The sequence below is a fragment of the Ascaphus truei genome, chromosome 1, assembly GCF_040206685.1.
Source record: "Ascaphus truei isolate aAscTru1 chromosome 1, aAscTru1.hap1, whole genome shotgun sequence".
NCBI lineage: Eukaryota > Metazoa > Chordata > Amphibia > Anura > Ascaphidae > Ascaphus > Ascaphus truei.
The window spans coordinates 451,265,970-451,288,527 of NC_134483.1; the positions used below are offsets into that span (position 1 = coordinate 451,265,970).

The following is a 22,558-nucleotide window of genomic DNA, read 5'->3' on the forward strand; positions in this document are numbered from 1 at the left end:
TGTAAATAAGTACATAAGGATATAATATCCATGTAACAGGGGATTTGTCCCTGTTCAAAAAGGTGCCTCTAATCCAGCAGTGTGGTGGTTAACTGCTGGTAGTCAATTAACCAACACCACCTGGCTGATTAGAGGTTGGTTACAAAAGCCTGCCTTTGAGACAGGAAGGGAGATTCCTTAGTCCACAACTCATCTGACCAAGTAAACAGACAGAGCAGAGGTTCCTGAGTCTCACAGATGAGACTGATAGAGGGATCATAGATGTCTGGAGCTCACAAGAATTCTACACCTGAATGCTGAGATATCCCGAGTAAAAGGCAGCAACCCAGGAAAGAGAGAAGCCTTCCACCTACAACTAAGAGACAGATAAGACTTTTCTTATAAGACTGTTATCTATGTCATATATATATATATATATATATATATATATGAGTGAAAAGATAAAAAAGTAACCCGTATGGGAGCACTCAGGTATGCAGATTAACATATATTATTTTATTTATTTGACACAATGCAAAAAAGGATTAGTAAACAGTACATGATTAAAAACACTTAAAAAAGGCTTGGACCCCTGTCACGGGTACTACCCATAGAAACAAATGGGCAAAACTAGGGAATGGCTCAAATTGTCAACCCTAAACATGAAAAGGATAGTGACTCAAGAAACACTAGGATAGATCAGAATAAATCACAACAGGTTAATGGGTTCACAGGCACCTATACAACGCTAAAGATAATACGTACTACACACCAGTGAAGTGACTAGTCAAAATATAAATGACAATCTTGAACCATCATAAATCTGCTTGAGCATACAATTATGTAACCAATACCAACAGCACAAATTAATCACTTGAAGGAAAAAGGTGGCATGATGGGATGAAGTCACTAGATGTGTAGAGCAGCGGTGCGCAAACTGTGGGGCGCGACCCCCAGGGGGGGCGCGACACTGCCGACGGGGTTTACAGAGGCCCCGTGCGCTTCCCGAAGGCACTTAAATTAAGTGCCGGGGGACCTGCAGGGCCTCTGTAAACCTAACTTACCGTGGCTCCGGCGGCTTCCTCCCTGCGGCGCCATGGCAACGCGGCGTCAAAATGACGCTGCAAGGTCATGTGACGTCATTACGCCGGAGCACGGGTAAGTTGGGGTTGGGGGGGGGGGCGCGGGAGCGAGGGGACAGCCGTCATGGGGGCGCAGGGAAAAAAGTTTGCGCCCCCCTGGTGTACAGCAATGAAGTGTGTGAATAGCATGTATAGAAAATTGCCTGATGAACACCTATTAGATAACCTTGTATGTGTTGTCAGTATCCATAATGAAAAAATAGAGTGTCACAGTCCAGAGATTAGTTGCACCAGTGCTGAGTAGCATAGTTACGTGAACATCTGTCAGGGGTCCTGCCTAGCACCCCCACTCCGACGCGTTTTCGTCCAGAGACTTAGACTTGGAGACTCCAAGTCTAAGTCTCTGGACGAAACGCGTCGGAGTGGGGGTGCTAGGCAGGACCCCTGACAGATGTTCACGTAACTATGCTACCCAGCACTGGTGCAACTAATCTCTGGACTGTGACACTCTATTTTTTCATTATGGATACTGACAACACATACAAGGTTATCTAATAGGTGTTCATCAGGCAATTTTCTATACATGCTATTCACACACTTCATTGCTCTACACATCTAGTGACTTCATCCCATCATGCCACCTTTTTCCTTCAAGTGATTAATTTGTGCTGTTGGTATTGGTTACATAATTGTATGCTCAAGCAGATTTATGATGGTTCAAGATTGTCATTTATATTTTGACTAGTCACTTCACTGGTGTGTAGTACGTATTATCTTTAGCGTTGTATAGGTGCCTGTGAACCCATTAACCTGTTGTGATTTATTCTGATCTATCCTAGTGTTTCTTGAGTCACTATCCTTTTCATGTTTAGGGTTGACAATTTGAGTCATTCCCTAGTTTTGCCCATTTGTGTCTATGGGTAGTACCCGTGACAGGGGTCCAAGCCTTTTTTAAGTGTTTTTAATCATGTACTGTTTACTAATCCTTTTTTGCATTGTGTCAAATAAATAAAATAATATATGTTAATCTGCATACCTGAGTGCTCCCATACGGGTTACTTTTTTCTCTTTTCACTCATACTATTTACAACCCGTGAGCACCGCCAATTCTTACTGATGTAAAGTTATTTATTGGCTTATGGTGGCATTAATATTGCAAAAGTAGATGCGAGGTTTCTTTTCCCCACCTTCCCCCCTTCTTTCCCCCGTTATTTGAACATATATATATATATATATATATATATAAATGTCCCTATGATTTGGGCCAGTGAACCCAGTTAAAGAGAGCTGGACTACAAGTGTACACATTATATACTCCAAAGTGGAGCGGATTTTGTTTGCTGATTTACATATTTGCTGTGTTTAAAGTGACAGGCGCAATAAAGCCTTATTTTAATTTCACCTTAAAACAGTCTCCATTGCGTACCTCTAAATATGTCTCTTACAATCCCAAAAAAATCTAATGTGTCTAGAATAAGGTAAAGTGTTGTCTGAATGAAGGGACTATATACTCCCGCACTTCATGTACATAGTTACGATTATTACAATGAGTGCAACGAATAGGGGACTGCTGTGACTTTGTCACTTTCTTTGTGGTTTCTCAGATCTCAGTTTAATAATAATATATGTACTCTCCTAACTCCCCCAATTACAATTCCAAAAAATGACCATTGAAGGAAGTGGAGCTAAATTGGAGCAAAGCACCTTGATACTGTACATTGATGCAAAGTGATGCAAAGCCAAAATACAGCATTTGCACCTGTTTTTTTTTAACAATTCTGCAGTTTTACAGCACTTATTACATATCCCTTAACATTTTTTTTTAATTGCTGTGTCCAGGCAATTTTTTTGCTTTGTTCATACCCGGATCCCATAGATATTTGCTAGAAAAGCCGACTTCTCTCTGTGTTGATACCTACATTTTATAGGGGTTTTTTTTGCAAGTCCTGCTAAGATAATACAAGTCCTCCAAACTTTCAATGCTACTTTAACCAGCACTATCCACGTTAACAGCTCCATACCTGAAGGCCAACACGGATTCGCTTCGTGAGTGCACCTTCTGGAAAGACTGCTTGGACTTGAGGTACCACAGTGCTGCTCAGAACTCCTCCCTCAGGTCCGATCAGGTTGTTGTCCTGTTTAACACGGGACACCACTGCGAAATACTGTGGGAAGTCTCGGGTGATAATACGGCAGATACGCTTCTTTTCCAGTTCTTCAGGTGGTTCAAGGACTATGGTAAAAAAAACAGAACACACAGCATTGATTTGAAAAAGCTCACAAACGGGATGCAAAAATAACATAAATTGCACAGCAAATTGTGTAGAAACCCCATACGTTTAATTTCAAGTAATACATGAAAATCTTATACTGTACATGTAAAAAAAAAAAAATATCTAGACTGTAAATATGGTGAAAGCTAGAAAAACTGAGCCATGACATTCAAACCACATAGGGAAAAATAAAAACATATATCCATTGTACGAGGATAAATAAAACAAGACTAGAGAGAAGTTTATCTGAAAAGAGACGAATATACAATGCTATACCTTCATCCATTCCATTGAGTATCTCATTGAGTTCATCCTCAGTAAATTCACAAAAGTGCTCTTTCCAACTGTCCCCAGTCTCACTGCGCAGTATCACAAGCTCCCGCTCTTTTCCTCGCAGAGCCGCAAAATGGGGGATTTCCACAATCACGGGCCTAAAGCAGCAACGTGTCACATTAAGGGATTAGGAAAACAATGCAATGCAGCTCTGGGGCAAAGTAACCTGGAGTCTCTCTACTAATTGCCAAGGAGACACAAGAAGATGATCAAGTCAACAGATTGTGTATGAAATCTGAAATGGAAACGTGACATTTGAGGGAAAGTTATGTAATAAGTTAGGATTGTCCATAGAGTTCAAATTTTCCACCTATAAGGAAAAAATACATTAGAAGGCTGGGAGTACCAATCTGCAATTTCTTAACTAATAGCACTCCATGTACTGTACAGTACTATGTTTTTACAGTGCACTTTAGGCTCCATAATGTTCAATCTTAAGATCCAGGTTGCTCTGTCACAGACTGGTACAGATACAATCACATGCTAAAACAAAAATGAACACCACTGAATAGTACACAACGGCATAAAAACAGACACTGTACTACTAAAACAAAAACAGCAAATCACAAGAATTAAAATGTTTTATCAAGGATACATCTTCTATAAAAAAAACAAAAAAAACAAACACCACATGGACAAGATCATGGGAAAAATCACTGACGGAAAAGGAAATAATAGTGAAGAACAAAGAGGAATGGGGAGGCCGGCATCCATCAACTTGATCTTAAGTCTCTCCTACCCAAGGAATTTGGTCCCAGGAGGTCCCAGTTGAAGGATTCGGCTGACCAAGCTTTCTCCCTCATTAAGAGGGGGAGGAGCCGTAGGAAGGTGAAGTTTACTGAGGGAATCCAAAGCAGCAGTGAAAGAAAGAACATAGGTAAGAGTAATTTCAGCTTGTTTTAGAGGTGATGAACCAGAACTTGGAGTCAGTTTTATAAAAGTTCTGTACAAAAGTCTAGAAAACGTAAGTAACAAACACAAAGCAAAAGGTATGGAATTTATAGATTCTTTCCTACCAAGGAATTCAGTGGGAATATGGGTAATTGATCCCCATACTGTGTCAAAGAGTTTTACTAAAACTATTCATGGGATCTAAAGTCAATCTATCAAATATGTTTTTTAACTAGGGATTGCACAAAACAAAAGTCTTTATATGTGAAGAAAAATAGAGGGGATTCAGCAGTAAGAAACAACTACTTAAGAAACGTATCATTTCTAAGCCTCCAAATATTACTCCAGATGAGAGGAAAACATGTAGAAAGAAGTAGAAGTTACAGCATATTCCAGAAATTCATACAGATATGGAGTTGACAGCTTTTGTGATGCCATCAGTAAGGCGCCTTATTCTGTAAGGTGTGATAAGCACAGATGACATGCTATCGCATGAAAAGCCCCATTGCCTTTAATGTGGCTTTTCATTCAGAAGCACGTCATATACTCTTATCACATCTTACAGTACCAGGGCCTTAGTCTGCAAAATTAGGAAGTATGTGCATTTAAACATGAGCTCTTCTCCATTGTACGATTCATAAATCAATGCACTGGGATAGATTAGACCTTAATAGTAAACCGATTGGGGATGTCATTGGTAGTTCCCTTTCACCTTTAAGGAAATTAAAATATACAACCTAATATATACACCTACTGTAAGTGTATCCTCTGAAATGTGCCAATAAAGGCAATATGTCAGACAAAATACATTTTGACTTTTATATTTGCTATTCTAAATAATAATTATATTGTTACATTATTTTGTTTACAATGGTTACAAAGCTGATTTGAGATTGACTCAGTTTTAAAAGAAAACCATGAATTACTATATTTATTTTTTTAGATTTAATGAATTTAGCTAATCAGCAAAAATACAGTGATAATCTAAACAGAGTCCAGGCATTGCACAAAAATAAAATGAGCATATAAGACAATGTTTTGAATTACGTGGGTTTTAAAAAGTTGCCAGTCTACACGTAGCTTTGTTGAAGCCTTGCTTACATCCTTTAGTGGAAGAGTGGACATATGTCATTATATAATAACTGTATATAAGAGTCATTACACACTCCACAGCATACAATGTTGTGCTATGTATGCTACAAAGAGGTCAACAGAGTAGTAAGTAGGTCAGCAGAGAGTATATTTTGCAGCCTGTTGTGTGTTCTTGTGTTTTGTTAATCAAAACAATGTGAATTGATTATTTATGTACAACCATGATATTTAGGCTACAGAGAATCACTTACCCAAGAAACTGAGCTCCGGAAGGGCCAACTTCAATTAGACGACTCGTCAGACCTTCTCCTTCCACCATTGGTGGCATGGTCGCCAATCTATGGCGCTTGACCAAACGACAGGTCACTCGAGTAGGGGCAGTGCATTTCCTTGGTGGAATTATTATTCTCAGTCCATTGTGCCGGCAGCCTCTCATGGCACCACCACGAGCATCCACCATGAAACTGACCAGGAAACTGGAGGGAGAAACACAATATACAACATACATCTTGATACAATGCAATAAAAATGCACAGGCAAACATACATTTATACAATGGATAACAGCAGTATTCCTATTCCATGTTACAACAAATACTCTAGACTGGTCCATGTGCTGTCCATTAATTTACCTATGCTATCATACTGTATATTACTACATAACAGACCTATGCAATAAGCAACAGTTCTTGTTAAAGCATCTGTCCTGTGACTAAGTTTTTCAAGATTAGAGTCTAGATTTGCATTGTAACTATAATCAGCTTTGTTTTCATACATTAATCTTCAAAACAATTGAAATGTAAGTGGTTTATTTTATCCATGCATCTCCCACTGCAGGGCCTACAATAGTCTATACAATATGGCTGCACAATTACAGATTGAAGAACCAGAAAAAATGTTCCTTTTTTTGTGCAAACATGTTTGCATAAATCAACAATGTTCACCTAAAAAAAATGGGCAAGCATTAGAAGTGAATGTGCATGGTCACTTGTCCCTTTAGTTACTGCCATTTTTTTAGCGATATTTTGCTCAATTCTGGAGAAAATTTGGTGACATTGAACTTACAAAATGTTAATAATTTTCAAGCAATGTGCACTTTTGCAAAAATTGCGTAAAAACCACAAAACATATAGAAAATGTGCGGAAATGTTTGCATACCACTTGTGCAAGCCTTTGTATATATCTACTAATGACATTGTGAGAGGAAGTGCTCTTTGTATTTGATATATTTCCTTTTTTTATTTTGCAGGATGTGTTTAACCTCACTGTTGACAGAAGGGCAGCGCTTCAGAAATGAAGGGGTCAAATAAAAAGTAACAAGTATTATCAGGAGTATCAAACCTAATAGCATATCGGATACGACTGCTTTAATATCATTTTGGTGTAAATGAATACAGAAAAAAAACATACATTTGCAAACATTATTCAATCTGGAATTCATTCCACGTGCAGATGAAAAGTACAAATGCATCCAATAAGAAGACATGGCATGCATCAAAAGTACATACTGAAGGTGCAAGTTTTTTTAACATGCAAAATGCAATCAGACTTCTCTGTAGATTGTGAGTTTTTATGAAATAACATGAATATGACATATTTGTTAACTTTATCCCTGCTGATTTAAAGTGGCAAATCCAAACCGTTTTTTTTCTCTCTAGGATTGAAATTGGGGGTCTCCAGAGCTGAACCCTATTCATTTCAGCTCCCAGGGACCCCCTGCTTTCGGAGATACTCACCTCCGTAGGGGGTGACGGTAGCCGCTCCTCTAGTATGGTTCACGCTACAGCAGATTTAGAAAATGTAAAACGGCATGAATTGCTCCTTTAAAACTGGCAGACATGTTAATGGGGATCTGAGTATTTCAATATTACAGAAGAATTGCCACCGAGAGTCACTTTGGGAGAAATGGCACAGCGAAACATGTCAGTGTGGTACTGTGAGTCAACAATGTCAGGCTAGTCCTGAAATATAACATGGAAGAAATATATCTGAACGATATCACATAGCAGTACATCATACCATGTGGCCCTGCCGTTTTGCTCCTATTGTACTGTAAGTTCAGGGAGTTGGAGATAAATGTGTGCCCTACAAAATGACGTTTTATAAATCTTTAACTCCTCTCAAATGCCGGACTCTGCCAGTTATGGTTAGGGTAAGTTGTGTCAGTGATAGAGTCTACCATGTGCAATTTAGTGAGAAGTTGGCCACTGGTGATTTTAACCATTATAATAGAATAATGTATGTTCAAATAAACTCCTGACGGTTATTGCAAAACAGTCTTTTGTGCAAAGTTTATATTGCAATCTACATCATTATTTTCCAAAAATATATTTCTCAATAAGAATAACTAAGAAGTCACCCTTCCAGTAACCTATCGGAAAACAAAAAATTAAATAACAGCATTGGATAAAGATTCTTGTCTGTGGATTGGCAAAAAAAATTGTATTGCAGCACTACACCTTACTTTTAATATGAATGCATTAGAGACACAGGCATACATTGAAAGGGGAGCGCTGAAGATCCTCGTTATTATGTGTGAAAAGAGGAATAACAAAAATATTGTGTAGCCAATAAATAATTGACCCTGTCTAGTAAATCAATATGTCTCACTCACAAATGTAAGGAAAATACATTTTTAGGGAAGTATGAGATGATAACATGATACCCACTGAAAATTCCCAGCCAAAATGAACACAATTATTAATGAGAGTTTTTGCAATAACATACCAATGAACACATGCTTCATAAAACAAATGGATGTGAGCATTCCTCAATACTGTAGATACATATTTGGACATCAAAACTGTAATCAGGGTGCTTGAGTACTTAATATGTGGACCACTGCAAATTGCCATTTCAAATTTCATGCAAGATTTTGTTGGAAAACAATAAACAAAGCTTTAAGAAATCAAGTGGATCCCCTCTTTCTCCAAAGATGTGTGTGTGTGTGTGTGTGTGTGTGTGTGTGTGTGTGTGTGTGTGTGTGTGTGTGTGTGTGTGTGTGTGTGTGTGTGTGTGTGTGTGTGTGTGTGTGTGTGCGTGTGTATACAGTATGTCTTAAATAGCATAATATACTGTATATAGAATCAGATATGTAGAGTCAGATTTTGGTGGATTGTTTTACTGAAATACAGTGATACAGTGTTTGGGCCAAAAAAGTACATAATATAAAAAAAAAATATCAAATATCAGAGTTTTAGGATGAGTTTATGGTTACTTCTTATGATAAAATATTATTTGTGCCATGATGTGTCATTAGCTTCTTGGAGATAAATGTGTGAAGAGAGCTCATTTAAAGATATATTTCCATATTTGTAATTTACCACAGAAGTTTGTAATTGCTTTTTTAGCTCATCACTATCTTATTACACCCCCCCAATGCCACATTAGTGCTGAAATAGGTTTGAAGTGCCAATTAAGTATGCTGTAACTCAGTCCACTTTGTTTAAAAGTAGGTTGATTCTTAAAGAAATTATAATTTGTTATAGTTTATCCTGAGAACATTGCACCCTGGCCTTCAGGGTGGGTGCTACTATCATTAGCTCTTACTACTCCTGTCCCCTTCTTTAAATGGACATGCAGTGGTTATCCATAAATCAGATTATTTTACAATTGGTGTGGAACGAACGAGACAGACACTCAGCCCGTGTTCAGAGGCTTGGTTTTATCTTAAGACTATGGCATTTCAGAAATGTTAAAATATATATTTGAAGTAAATTGTGAATATATGCTTTTAAGGTGTCAATCGCCTAATTCTAACCTGTCTAACCCAAGGCCGCGCCTATAGTTCCGGCAACGGCGAAGCGACCGATGACGTCGCTTGTCGCCACGAGCGAACGTTGTAATTCAATTTGCAGCGACTTACTATAAGCGCTGGTGACTGAGTCAATTGTTTTGTTTTGGAGCGACGTCGCATCGCCGTCACCGTCGCAGGCACTATAAGCGCAGCCTAACACTGCAATTACAATTGAAATACATCAAACAGTACTACCGGTTAATATTTAGGTAAAGAATTCCTAGAGGTGCAAGGGGAACAGAAGGACCCCTGAATTCTTCTAAAATGTAAAACAATAACATGTCTATGGTCTCTCTCTGAAGCAATGAATGCTGAGGATCACAGACAATGTATTGTTATCCCTGCAATTAGTTCACTCAGAATCTAAGTGGAACTGAACAGACGGAACAAACACCCGACCATCGCTCTATCGTGATATAGTGACTGGTAAATCTGATCTGGAATCTTTTACCTTGGTGATAAAACGCAATATTTATACCTTTATTTCAAGCAGTTCTCTTACCTATTCTTTGTTGAATAAGCCAAAAACACCCCGGGGCCTATGTACTATCAAACTGCTTCTTTGGTGCCAAATTGGCACATGGAAATCTCATTTTAAATTGCACTTTTTGTGGGGGGGAAGGGAGGCCGTAGAAACGGACTATGCTTGACATACAGGTTTAATGATATGTAGTAAAGGAATAATGTTTCTGTGCATCAAAACAAGTAGAATGTGCTTATAAATCGTACCAAATCAACCTGCCGTAAACCTGCAAAAGCCTGTTAATTAGTGCTAGGGCAGAATTGAGTTGCTATGTGTCAACCAAAAATGTATGTGACACAGCATGGGGGTTTGATTACACTAGTAATTGACATTTAATAACACTGGTTATAAATACAAAAACATAGTTATGTTTTAATTTAAATTGTACAGTATCAGTCAGGTATTCAATATGAGGCAATGCATCAAAATTCATTTGAAATAATGAATTATGCATCGTACACTGGCGACACACTTTATTCGAGCTCGGCTAGTCCCACGAATTCGGGTATACCCGGGTGTATTGAGGTTTGTGACTGTTTTCTGCCCGAGTGCATTGAGGTATTTTCCAGGCAGGGATTGAAGCATTTTATTCCCGCTGGCTGCAATACTGCACAGTATATATATATACTGCATTACAATTCATGAATTTATGCCATCTGGTAGACACGCGAAGCATTGCAGCCTATTAAATCCTAATCATTATCATTTAACAGATCAGCCGCCCGTCAGCCAGGCATGAACCCAGGCTGGGAAGGCAAACGCAACGGGGCTTGTCAGAGGTGAGGAGCGGCGCATTCCAGGTATCTGCCAGGTACATACTGGGTATTTGCTCGAATAAAATGTGTCGGTGCAGTATGTATGAAGCCCTCATTCATACATTGCACATACTGTACAGCATAAAGAAAATTTGACACAATTTTTTTTAAAATATGCTCCACAGGGATTTTGTCCAATTTTACTTCACAATTGCTCTAACTTGATAGTGAAACCATATCCCACTCTAAGCTCATACATCTATATACTAATGGTTATTAGGTGAATATAACCCCCCAAAAAACATTAATGTAGTGTGTGTGTGTGTGTGTGTGTGTGTGTGTGTGTGGTGTGTGGTGTGTGTGTGTGTGTGTGTGTGTGTGTGTGTGTGTGTGTGTGTGTGTGTGTGTGTGTGTGTGTGTGTGTGTGTGTGTGTGTGTGTGTGTGTGTGTGGTATTTACAGACTCAGCAGGAAGCGAATCTAGCGATTTTAGAGAATGTCTCAGGTGACCATATTAAATGAAATTGCAGTGCACAAGGAGTTAATGCTTGGCGAATCACAGCATTGTTTGCGATTACAGAAGGGCACATGTCACGCGGTTTGCGACCTCATGCGAAAGTGTTGCACATGTCAAGAGAGGATGAAAGGTTTCATAGTTACATTCTTTTGGCCATAGTTAGCACTGTGCAAAATGTGAACACACTAAAGCAGCCTGATGTGAGTTATTTGTATAATAAAAAAGTGGAAACAAGTCAATCATATATTGAATCCAAAATTAAGTTCACCTGCTGTTGTCACGGTCAAGACAGGGAGATATGCGGCTGCAACAGAACAGATTATTTAGCAGTGAGAGAGCAAGAGAAAAGTAACACGTAAAGGAAGTATAGGACAGGAAACGGTAAAGACGTATAACACGTATCAATTTAGATATTAAGTTAAAAAAAAAAGCCTGAATAAATGGAATTACACTGAAAATACGACTGTCGTGATCAGGTATGTTTATGCATGTTACAAGAATAGATTTCTAAGCAATAGGAACAGAACAGGAATCAAAACATGTCCCCTTTTATTCACAAAAGAAGTGAGATTGCAAAAGCACAAACAGAAAAGTAGTTGTACTATTTACCAGAGCACCATCACATACAACCACCACTTTCATTAGAAACAGCTACCACATACAGTACTGTACCGATTTAGGAGCCTGCTTGATATCTAGTTGGATACTCAAGTTATACTGTACATAATTGAACAGAAAATAGTATCTCACACCTTGTAAACAGTTCCAGTACATAAAATACGGTTTCTATCTTTGCTGTTTTTTTAATTTATTTCTGTCAAATACATTTGAAGGTGCATGGATTCCTTCCCCAACTACTTGTATGGTTGGAATGTTCTTAAAGCCGAATTCATCTTCTTACCATTATCTTCTCACATTTAATATGTTGTTTGCTATTACACTATTTTGCAAATAATAGTATTTCCCTATTGGTGTGTTACTCTCATATTATAAGGATTTAAATACTGAACTTATACATTTCTGAGTACATATTTTTTAAATCACCCAATGTTCACAGCATACTTGCTACCATACGACTATGGCTAGTAACAACTAACACATACTAACAATTTATTTCGTTTTTTTTCTATTGAATCCAATGTTTTTTCCAATGTTCATTCTGTATGTGAAGCAGATTAATTTTATTGTTTGGGTCTGAAAACAGAATAAATCAGGTCATTTTGAATGTTTCTTCATATGTTATGTAGTTCAAATGAAAACGATCCATAAAACAATGGTACTGTATTTTTATGTATGCGTCTTAGCTATGCACATTGTGTATCACATACTAAGCAATGCAGGTCAATTATTCAGATTGACATATTGTACCATCTGTAAAAGGAAGTAGATTCTATTATGCAAAATAAAAATGTATATGGTTAAATATTTGGGAATGCAATGAAGTGACTTTATTCCTTAATTCCTTCCAATATTCTCTGAGGATCGCTGGGACGAACCTTCTCGGGTAGAGCTGCATATTCCTCGACGGGCCAGTATTATTTTATTTATTTGTTATATTGTTTTATTGTGTGCCCCATCCTATGTGCCTGTATTATATATCGGACACATCGTAGTATATTTTTGAGTGAGCTTTTAGGAGCGCCCTAGTCCCTTTCCACTTTATTCCTTTAATGCCAGTATGGTCTTTTTTTTTATTCATCACATGCTTTACTTTTCAAACAATGCTTCCAAGCTGTATTTAATAGGTATGAAATTAGCGGAGCTAACCCGCGTTCATTTCAACTCTGGGACCCACCGCTTCCCGAGATACTGACACCCGAAGCTGTGCCATGATTCTTAAATCTCCCACGGAACGCGGGCCAATAAGAAGCCGCAACGGATGGTGGTGTGGCTTCCTATTGGCTCCAGTGTGACGGGAGAAGCAGGGGGTCCCCATAGCTGAAATTCCGTGGTGCAGCTCCAGAGACCCCCCGCTTCATACAGTACCTATTTTCAAAAGAGAAGAAGAAGCTGGGAATACTGGTTTAAAAAGTAAAGCACGTGCCTTCACACTGCTCAAATAGTCATTATTTAGGGCCGTATTTAGTGCTGTTCCATGTTTTAGGGAATAGCGCCACTTAATAAATTTGGGTCTTTATCCCTGAAAACAGGACCACAGAGTGCATGTTTTAACAGCAAATATGTCTACATACTGCATACAGTGCATCCATTTCAGGTTTAATGGAAATAGTTCAGTGTGGCTGTGATTCAATTGACCCAGTGTTTTGTTTTTTTTAGATCTCTTTCAATCACGCTAACTCCTGTTTCTCCGGGGTATCTATGTTTTCAGTCTAACCTCATTTATTGTACATTTTATTTGGCAAAAAATTCCCCTTTCAAATCATTGAAAACATCTGTGACTTTCAATAAAAATGAAACCGATTGTGGCTAAAATAGGTGTACAGTACTGTACATAGAAGAGAGAAGGTATAGTATTAATGATGGTATTATAGGAATGATACGTTTGATGTAGAAATACAGCAAACAAAATGTTTTATAAAATAATTTGTCAGCTCATTAAGTATTATGCACAGTGTATAAAGAATATAGGAAACTTACAAACTGCATATAGTTTTCAGGGCCATATTTACTAAGCAGTGCTATTCCATTTCCATAAGACATCTTCCGGCGCCAGGAGGCAACTTATGGCCCATTCATTTTAAATGGACCACAAGTGAGTTAGTGATTTGCAGAAGTGTCCATAAAAATACAAGAAAGTGGGTTGCCAAATGTTAGAACGTATACCATGATTAAATCATCTAAAAGTCTTCTTTTTCCTCAATATTTCTTCATTATTGATTCGTTTGCTAATCTAAATGACATGCTCAGTATGTAGAGAATACCAAACTGAAGATGACCCAATATTGACATGAATTCCATATTACAGGCATCGTTTTGATTTATGCATGGCACACCCAGAAGCTTTCCTTACCCGTGCAACTTCTCATGTCTCACACAAACACTGAACCAAATCAGAGCATATGGCAATTAAAGCGCAACGCACGGCAATAGTCAAAGGCTATTCACCTGAATGGTGGTTTAGTCAATTGATGAATTCATTATACTGTACAGCAGGGGTCTCAAACTCAGTCCTCAAAGCCACCAACAGGCGAGCTTTTATGGATAGGTGACAATCACATGTGCAGAAGCAGGGATATCTATAAAACGTGGCCTGGTGGTGGCCCTTGAGGATTGAGTTTGAGACCCCTGCTATACAGTATGGCAAAAGTTATATCACCAAGACCATTTTGCTTACTGTACATTAAAACCACTGAGGTACAGGAAGCAATTCACTTTTGAAAATGAGAGCTGTACATTGCGCCAATTTTTCAATGTAGTGGGTGCTAATGGGAGTAGGAGTTACCCAAAGCATATGCTATTATTATTATTATAAATACTGCATTTTTTTCTGAATAGCTTTTGCATTTACTTTGTGCGCCAAACATCTGCCAAGTTTGAGGAAGCTACCAATATTCACAAGATATAAGAAATGTGTTACGCATTGTGCTTATTTTATTTTTATTTAATACTTGTGCCACATCATTTTTGATTTATAAAAAGGGTTACCTGTAGTTTAAAGAACATGTTATTTTATGCGGCTAAACATGCATTAAACAAAAGCATCGTGCAATTATGAAGACAACATGCCCAAAGTTGACTTTTTAAGACGTACTACCCCATTGGGTATTAAATGGTTTTAACACAATTTCAACGAGCAGAAGCATTCTTTGACAACTGCAGTACTGGCCACATGGCAGCATAGCTTGGATTTCATGCTTATGAGCTTTCTAGGTCACACACAGACCATCTTCAGAAGTTTGGCTATTTATATATATATGTCATCATAACATATTTTAGCAAATAATTACTCAATGTATTAAGTGACATTGTTACTCTTTTTAACATCAAATATAGATATTTCATGGCCTGTCCTGTAAAAACAAGGGTTTACTAATTGAATACCCCATAATATTATCAAATGTTTATTTTAAGAACAACTGCAACATCATAGTGTATGATCACAATTGGTTGCAAGCCAGGAAGGGGTATTTTTGAGTAGTCGGTTACAAATCATGATGCTACTGCAGATTTCAGCAGAGATTGTTTTTGATACAAAATAATTACAAAGTACAAGGAGCACAGGCTTTAGCTAGAGTAGGACCTGCTAGTCCAGTGTCACCAAGCACCTCCATATAAGGCTACGCTTATAGTGCCGGCTTTGCGCCGGTGACGTCAGGCTGCGGTCACTGGAAAAATCAAATTGAGATGACTTCCAGCAATCGCGACCAAGCCATCGCTCCGTCGCGTCACGCTTACTGTAAGCGCACGCGACGGCGGCAATGCATTTGTTGTGATGTCGCTGTCGCCGGTACTATAAGCGCAGCCTAAGTCATGCTGCTGCAACGTGCCCAGGCTCATCAGAGATTGGCAGCTAGAGAAGCTGCGAATCACTGCTAAGTTATTCTGGGGTGCACGGAAAGTTGCGCCCCAGAAACGAAAGTCGCAGCGTGGCTCCCGGCAACTGCTCGCATGATGATCTACTCCTGCGGCTGCTCTCCTCTCACCAAACCTCTGGGCGAGAAAGCGTTAGGAAATCTATTTCTGCCCCCAGGCGGCTGGCTTTGAGAGGAGCAGGGAAAAAGGCATGACAAAGAGCAGAGAGAAGATTAAAAATAAGAGTAAAAATATGGCATGGAAAAAAGAAAAGAGACAAGGAAATAGAAAGGGGAAATTAAAAAAAAAGAGGGGGATCAGGGTAGAAGACATAGAGGTGCAGAGTGGAGAGGAAGAGGACATGAGAATAAACATGCAGTCGGGAAAAGCGCAGGCCCAGCACGGACCATACCTCAAATAAAGGCCATGGTCAAACAGCCAGCAGACACCACTCAACCCCAGGTGTTGCCACCAGACTGGATGGATGCCAGTTTTTTGAGTACGAGGTGGCTTTGTTACTGTCGGGCCTGCCCTGAAGGGGAACCGACAGTTATCAAGGCGTACACTTGCCTAAATCTGAAGGAAGCCGGGCTCCGGGTGCCAGCGATATGACTACGCCTAGTCCGCTGCTGCGGGGAAGGGCAAGTTGCATGTTATGCAGTCAACTTCAGTCAATGCATCCAGGGTATGGGGCCGAGCTAAGCGGCTAGCTGGCTAGGATCTCACCACAGGTGTTTTATGTCAGCTATGTTTTTGTTTTTAAGAGCTGCCGCGCAGGTTGCTCAGTTGTAATAAAGCTGTGACCCAAGATGTACCCACTAATATGACGTTAGGCGCCAGTATTGTATTACAATTCAAGGTAAGCAGGGATCTTTGACCCGAGCCGCTTTATGAGAAGCAACACAAGGCATTAAAGTTATAAATGAAAAGGTGCAAGAGTCAGCAGTACATGAAACACAAGGAGCAAGAGCGACGCGAGACACAAGAACCACGAGACTAACACAACATCATTTTCTTTTTTTGCTACTTTTTTTTAGTAGATACACTTTCTATGACAATATTTATTTTGTCTGTATTATTCTATTAACCCTGAAATTAACTTATTCTGCATTTATTATTTATAATGTAAAATGCACACATTTCATATCTGTATCGCAATCAATAGCAACAAGTAGCATCACTCTCGGTTTTACATTTAAAAAGGGGAATTTCCTCTTGCCCGATTTTTGTTTTAATAAGCCGTTATTAAATAGCAGCAATGCAATTATCTCCGCTCAAAGATCCTGCTGCCCCGGGCTCGCAATATGGCCGCCGATTTCAAAAGAGGAGTGGTGTAGCTTCCTAAATAGTGGCTATAGCAACTCGGAGACGTTTAATACATTAAATATCGTTAAAAAGGTCATAATGAGTGAAAAAGATGCAGTAAGTATGATCTAATACTACAGAAGTGATTTATTTAAAAAAAAAAACATAGGATTTTGAATGAAATGCTGCTTTAAAATATGAAGTAGTAACTGATGCATACACTAACACTTTGTGGATCTTTCTCCACTTTAGATCTAGTATATCTTGTGACTTGAGATATTGTATTGTACTCACCCTGAATGAATTGGACTAGAGGAAAGTACCACGTTGTCCAAATTGTCAGCCCCCCAGCTCAGGCGACAGGCATTCTGCTCCGGCTGCGACGTCAAATATGACACCTAAATAAGTCACCACACGTAATTTGCATTTGGCACAAATGATTTGGACTTAAGCAAAATAATTGTTGTTGGTGGTGATCTGCAAAATGCAGGGGACTCAAAGAAGAACAGTAATTAAAGGATCCAGCAACAGGGGGGGGGGGGGGGGAAAGGTCATTTATGGATTACTGTAAATGTACAATGATTGGCTAAAAAACTGAGACTGACCATAATGCAAGTCTGAAAAAGTTGAAATAGTTTCATCAGGTTTGCAGATGCTTACAATTGTCACGATATTCAGATCTTCCATTTAAAAGTAAGGGACAGACATGCACACCCACAAATTGTTGCTATGAAGGAAGTACGATTGCTGTAGTAGTTTATAGGGCTCTTGTAGAGACACTGGTACATTATGTGAATCAAAGCCACTGCGAAGCGTCATCGGTCGTGTCTGTCCTATTACCTAGTCTTACATTGGAAGGAAGTTACGGAAATAGGCCTGAAATAACTTTTCTGATTAAAAAAAAAAAAAAATGCTATTGAAGAGATAAATGAATTAATTTACCAACACAAAAAGCATCACTTCTAATTCAAATGTTTTGGGAAATGTTTTTTCAACAATTAAAATGTGCACAATTGTTTTCTTGTGAGAAAATCTTATTCAAATGCTAAAACAAATAAAACAAATATTAAAGAAGCAATTCAAGCAGCATGGATTGCATCTTTAAAAATAAAATGTGTTTTAATATATGCAGCCTTTGATCACTTTTATTGAAAACCAATTACAGTACCTAAGCTGTGGTTTTCCCGTGATCAATCAGCAAATTCCTGCTTCCCAGGGTTCACTATATGCCTGCCCTTCAGTTTCAAATCAATCCTTCAGTCAGTGTAACTCAGCAGCAACAATGTTTTCGTATATTACTAAAAGTAACATTATCTAGTGTTACAGGTTGCAGCTCAAACTGCTGGGAACATTGGCAAAAAATTATCACAAACAGTAAAGTGTTACAAATATCTTGCACTGCTGGGGGTCATGCTAAAGCCTGCTATAGAAATCAATGGATGCTCAGTATATTACAAATCATACAAAATGGCATTAAGAGATGAATTTCAAAATAAAGAAAAGGTAGTAAGTATTATGTAACACTACAGAATTAATTTATTTTTAAAATGTAGGATATTGCATAGATTGTTCCTTTAAACGGACAATGCTTTGCAGCTATTTTTCTCATTGCTGTTGAATGCTGTAGAAACCTTTGGCAAAACAGCTCCCAAGGTAAAACACAATAAAAAGATAAGTGAAATACCATTTGTCCTGGATTCAGTTCTCTATTCAAAGCTAATTGAAAGAGTGCAGAAAGGTAACTCGTATTCAATATAACAATATTACTTCATGAATGTCTGGATGTATCCCTTTCAAACAAACCCAAACAGACCCGCTTCCCACCATGGTTAATGGATCATCTTAAACTTTAAGAGTTTTACTCAAAAATGGTGTCAACAATTGGGTTTACCATGTGTGGTATGACTTTTGCCATCGCAATAATGAGGCCATAACAATCATGGTTTGCGTAATCAATACAAGTCATTAGATAGAGTACACACTTACCTGGTCATTGGGGATGATAACTGTGTCGTCTATCATGGCACTGCCTCTAATGTAGGAGGCATGACTCATCGGGTGGGACCTGTCTGAACTGAAGGATCGCAGACTGGTTGGTTGACACATATATACACCAGCAGGTGAAGGTGAGATGGGACGACAAGCCAAAGAATGAAAAAGTGAGCTATTAGCAGGTGTTGCAACTTCCAGGGGAGCATTTCAATAATGAGGGGGGGATACTTATTTGGTCTGCAAGACCACACATCTGGGCAATATTTTTTTTTTGTCAAATGGTCATTTATCATGTAAATAAAATAAAGCTACAATAGCTAAACGCATACAGTCATTAAAAATCTAAAACCCCTTCCAAATGTGAATAGGTTTTCAGAAACTTGGCTTTGCCACTTTGATTTTTGATCTTTTCAGTGCATGAGAGACCTGCGGCACATAGCTTGGTAATGATTTGCACATCTCTCTGGAACTACAGACCCAGGTTTGCAACATCTAGTACAAATAAACAGTTTTAAACAAAACTGTAAAGGTTAGCAATAGGAAGGTTAGCATTTAATCCCTTGGAAGATACAGCGTGCGGTGATCTGTGATCAGTCACATGCTCCCCGAAGCAAGGTCGCTTATATACCTCTGCCACATTGACAAAAGGTTATAAACAAATATGCAGCGTATCATTTTTGTGCAGTGCACCATAAAAACATATACACACAGCAAGGCAGCAAAGTGGTTGCCTTAGCATTCAGAAGCGCATGATTAGAGAGGATTAGATTCAGAGTGTAGGCTGAGGAGAACCAACAACGATGCTATTAAGAGAGCGTTCTGCTATAAACACTACAGTACCTATTTTAAACATTCCCCTCCATTAAAATGCGGATTCTACCATTGTGAGGATTACTTGAAGGGGATGTTCCTTTTTTTTTTTTTAACTTTCATTCCTTTTAACAGCTCTGGGGTATGGAATGGCTAAGATGATAGTTATGGTTAAGGTGATAATTATGTTTTGGGTAATATGATAGTTATGGTTAACTAGTATAAAAGGAAAACCTTCCTATGTGTGCAAGAATACTACAGTACTGTACATAAGAAATGTCACTGATTGCTTTTACCGTATGTCTCTGCCATATTATTAACAATTTGATTGACTGCCTTTCATGGAATAAAATAGTTAAATGAAAACTGATACAGTACTAATGAAATTTGGGGTCATGTGGGAAAACCTTATAAAGACGTGCAGCCACGTTCAAGCAGCTAGCATTTCACGTCCTTTGAAACATACAGACATTTATAATTGTATACAGACAAAAAGTCAGCTCAGTGCATTTTATGTCCTAATATCATAATTCGCTATCAAAGAATGTGTGGTTAGAAATGGCAAAAGTTATTTGATGTTTTGGAGGCTTTTGAAACTTTTACACATACAGTGAGGTAACTTGACATTTCAATGTAAAAAAAAAAAAAACAGGGCAAAATAAATGGATATATTTCCACTCCAAAATATGACTAAATATTCCGAACATGGGGTAGGCATGGTGACCTCAAAATGATCTGAAACGGAGTCCAATTTTAGATGATCTATAGGACAAAGCAGTAGTACTGTATGTAGTGTGTATCTGTTTTTGTAAGCATGCGTGTGATCTGGTTTTCTTTCAGTGCCATCACATGGCAGAGGAGCTGATGAAAGGATACAAATGAGACATTATATTTTCATTCTTTTTTAACACTTCTACTACATATTTACAGTAGTGCTATTCACATTTAAACTAAAATTAATGAAAGCCTTAATATTTGGATATCTGCCTAATGCACTATAGGATGTTTGCAATAGTCAAGGTACATTTTTAAATATCCTCTATCTTTTCTGCACACTTGTCCTCTCAGAAAGTCCTATCCACAGAACAACCGCTTCAAAAACAAAGAGTGAAGAAAAAGCTATCCCCCGTCATGCTATATTTTCTGTAAATAAATATATGAAGAACTTAAATCATGGAAAATGGAAGCCCCAAGCATTCCTTAATAGATGAATATCTAAGCTTGGTGGTTAAGCATGTGCATACAAAGATGCTGATTTCATGCAATGTAATACCTACCTAGGCATAGTGCTATGGAAAGCATCCAAACAAAAGGGAGAAAAAAAACAAAACAAAACTATAAATGATAAATAACTGCTAAGGAATGAAGGACAACTGTTGTATTAGTATGAAAAAGTATAGAGGCCATTAATCTACGTAAAACAAATATGCGGTCATTAGTAATGCACCATTTCAAAGTGGTATGAATATTTTGTTATTATTATTTGCCATATGAAACCTTATTGTCCCGCACATTTCAATATTTCTCCCCTTGAAAAACAAAGATTGTGAATGAATAAGGTCAAACATGTCGTTATCTAGCCACTAAGCATTCTCTAGAGCAGGGGGAGCAACTCCAGTCCTCAAGGGCCACCAACAGATCAGGTTTTTAGGATATCCCTGCTTCAGCACAGGTGAGTCAGTCTTCGACTGAGCCACGGATTGAGCCACCTGTGCTGAAGAAGGGATATCCTAAAAACCTGGCCTGTTGGGAGCTTTTTAAGGGCTGGAGTTGGCCCACACTGCTCTAGAGAGTATGGGTCATATTTACCAAGTGGTTGTTACCCAAGAGAATTGCTTACAGGAATGCTTTTGATGCAGGAATCATAAACTGTCTTTTGAAGTAGATTCTCTAGCTTCACCTGGATAAACATTCCAGGGGAGATATTGACAAACAAAAGCCTTATTTACTCACACCCTGATAATAATTCTTCTCTTGTTGATTATCAGGGACTTCAAAACAAAACGTGTTTTCCTGAATTAACATCTAGACCCCCAGGCAGAAGCAGCTGCTATTTTCCCATTTCAGCATTGTTGACCTGTCAACCAGTTATTCCCATCATATAATAGATACGGTATTCCTTGAAATTCCCATCATCTTCAAAGCAACACACACAATTTAGTTTGAGCATACTTCCTCAACCAATCAAAACCTCCTACATGTTCAGCTATGGTTTTAGAAACACATTTAAACCAGACAGATTGCTAGTTAGTTAGGAGAGAAGGAGAGAATGAGAAAAGAGAGAAGGAGGGGAGCTCAGAGAAAGTAATTATGATCATAATTCTTGTGCACTTGTAAATCTGTATATATATATATATATGTGTGTGTGTTTTATATCAACGTATATTTAGATAGGATGAACTTTATTGTATTATATTTTTTAGGCCTGTAATAAGTACAAACCTTATAAGGAGTATTACCGTGTAAGTGTTATATTTTGTTGCTGTTCTAATAAATAATTTTTTACATAATTGAATTGAATCTCTATCGTGTCATAACTCTCATAAACCAGGGTGTGCATGTGTGAATGTGTTTCCTATTGGAACCCATATCTACACAGTCATCTCCCTAAATAATAGTTTTGATATATAATTATATTAATTCTTATAAGCCAGCAATACTTGTATAGATGAATACACTATAAATCCCTCTATATTTCTATTTCTGGATAAGGCTAAACATTATCGTAACATGGTGTTA

The 22,558-nt window shown here is 38.2% G+C and overlaps 1 protein-coding gene across 35 annotated transcripts in view; it reads right to left on the bottom strand.

The window, feature by feature from the left end:
• The window catches only part of ANK2 (ankyrin 2), a 613,918-nt gene that overhangs the window by 84,223 nt on the left and 507,137 nt on the right, over nt 1–22,558 (bottom strand). For 19 of the 35 annotated variants that reach the window (XM_075616768.1, XM_075616795.1, XM_075616740.1 and 16 more), the window contains 7 exons: nt 19,004–19,106; nt 17,312–17,415; nt 11,508–11,543; nt 5,902–6,126; nt 4,407–4,505; nt 3,611–3,765; nt 3,083–3,294 (listed from right to left, as the gene is read on the bottom strand). In XM_075616768.1, coding sequence (XP_075472883.1) covers nt 3,083–3,294; nt 3,611–3,765; nt 4,407–4,505; nt 5,902–6,126; nt 11,508–11,543; nt 17,312–17,415; nt 19,004–19,106 — 934 coding nt within the window. The remainder of the gene's footprint in view (nt 1–3,082; nt 3,295–3,610; nt 3,766–4,406; nt 4,506–5,901; nt 6,127–11,507; nt 11,544–17,311; nt 17,416–19,003; nt 19,107–22,558) is intronic. The other 16 variants (XM_075616973.1, XM_075616877.1, XM_075616803.1 and 13 more) reach the window with 3 other exon arrangements.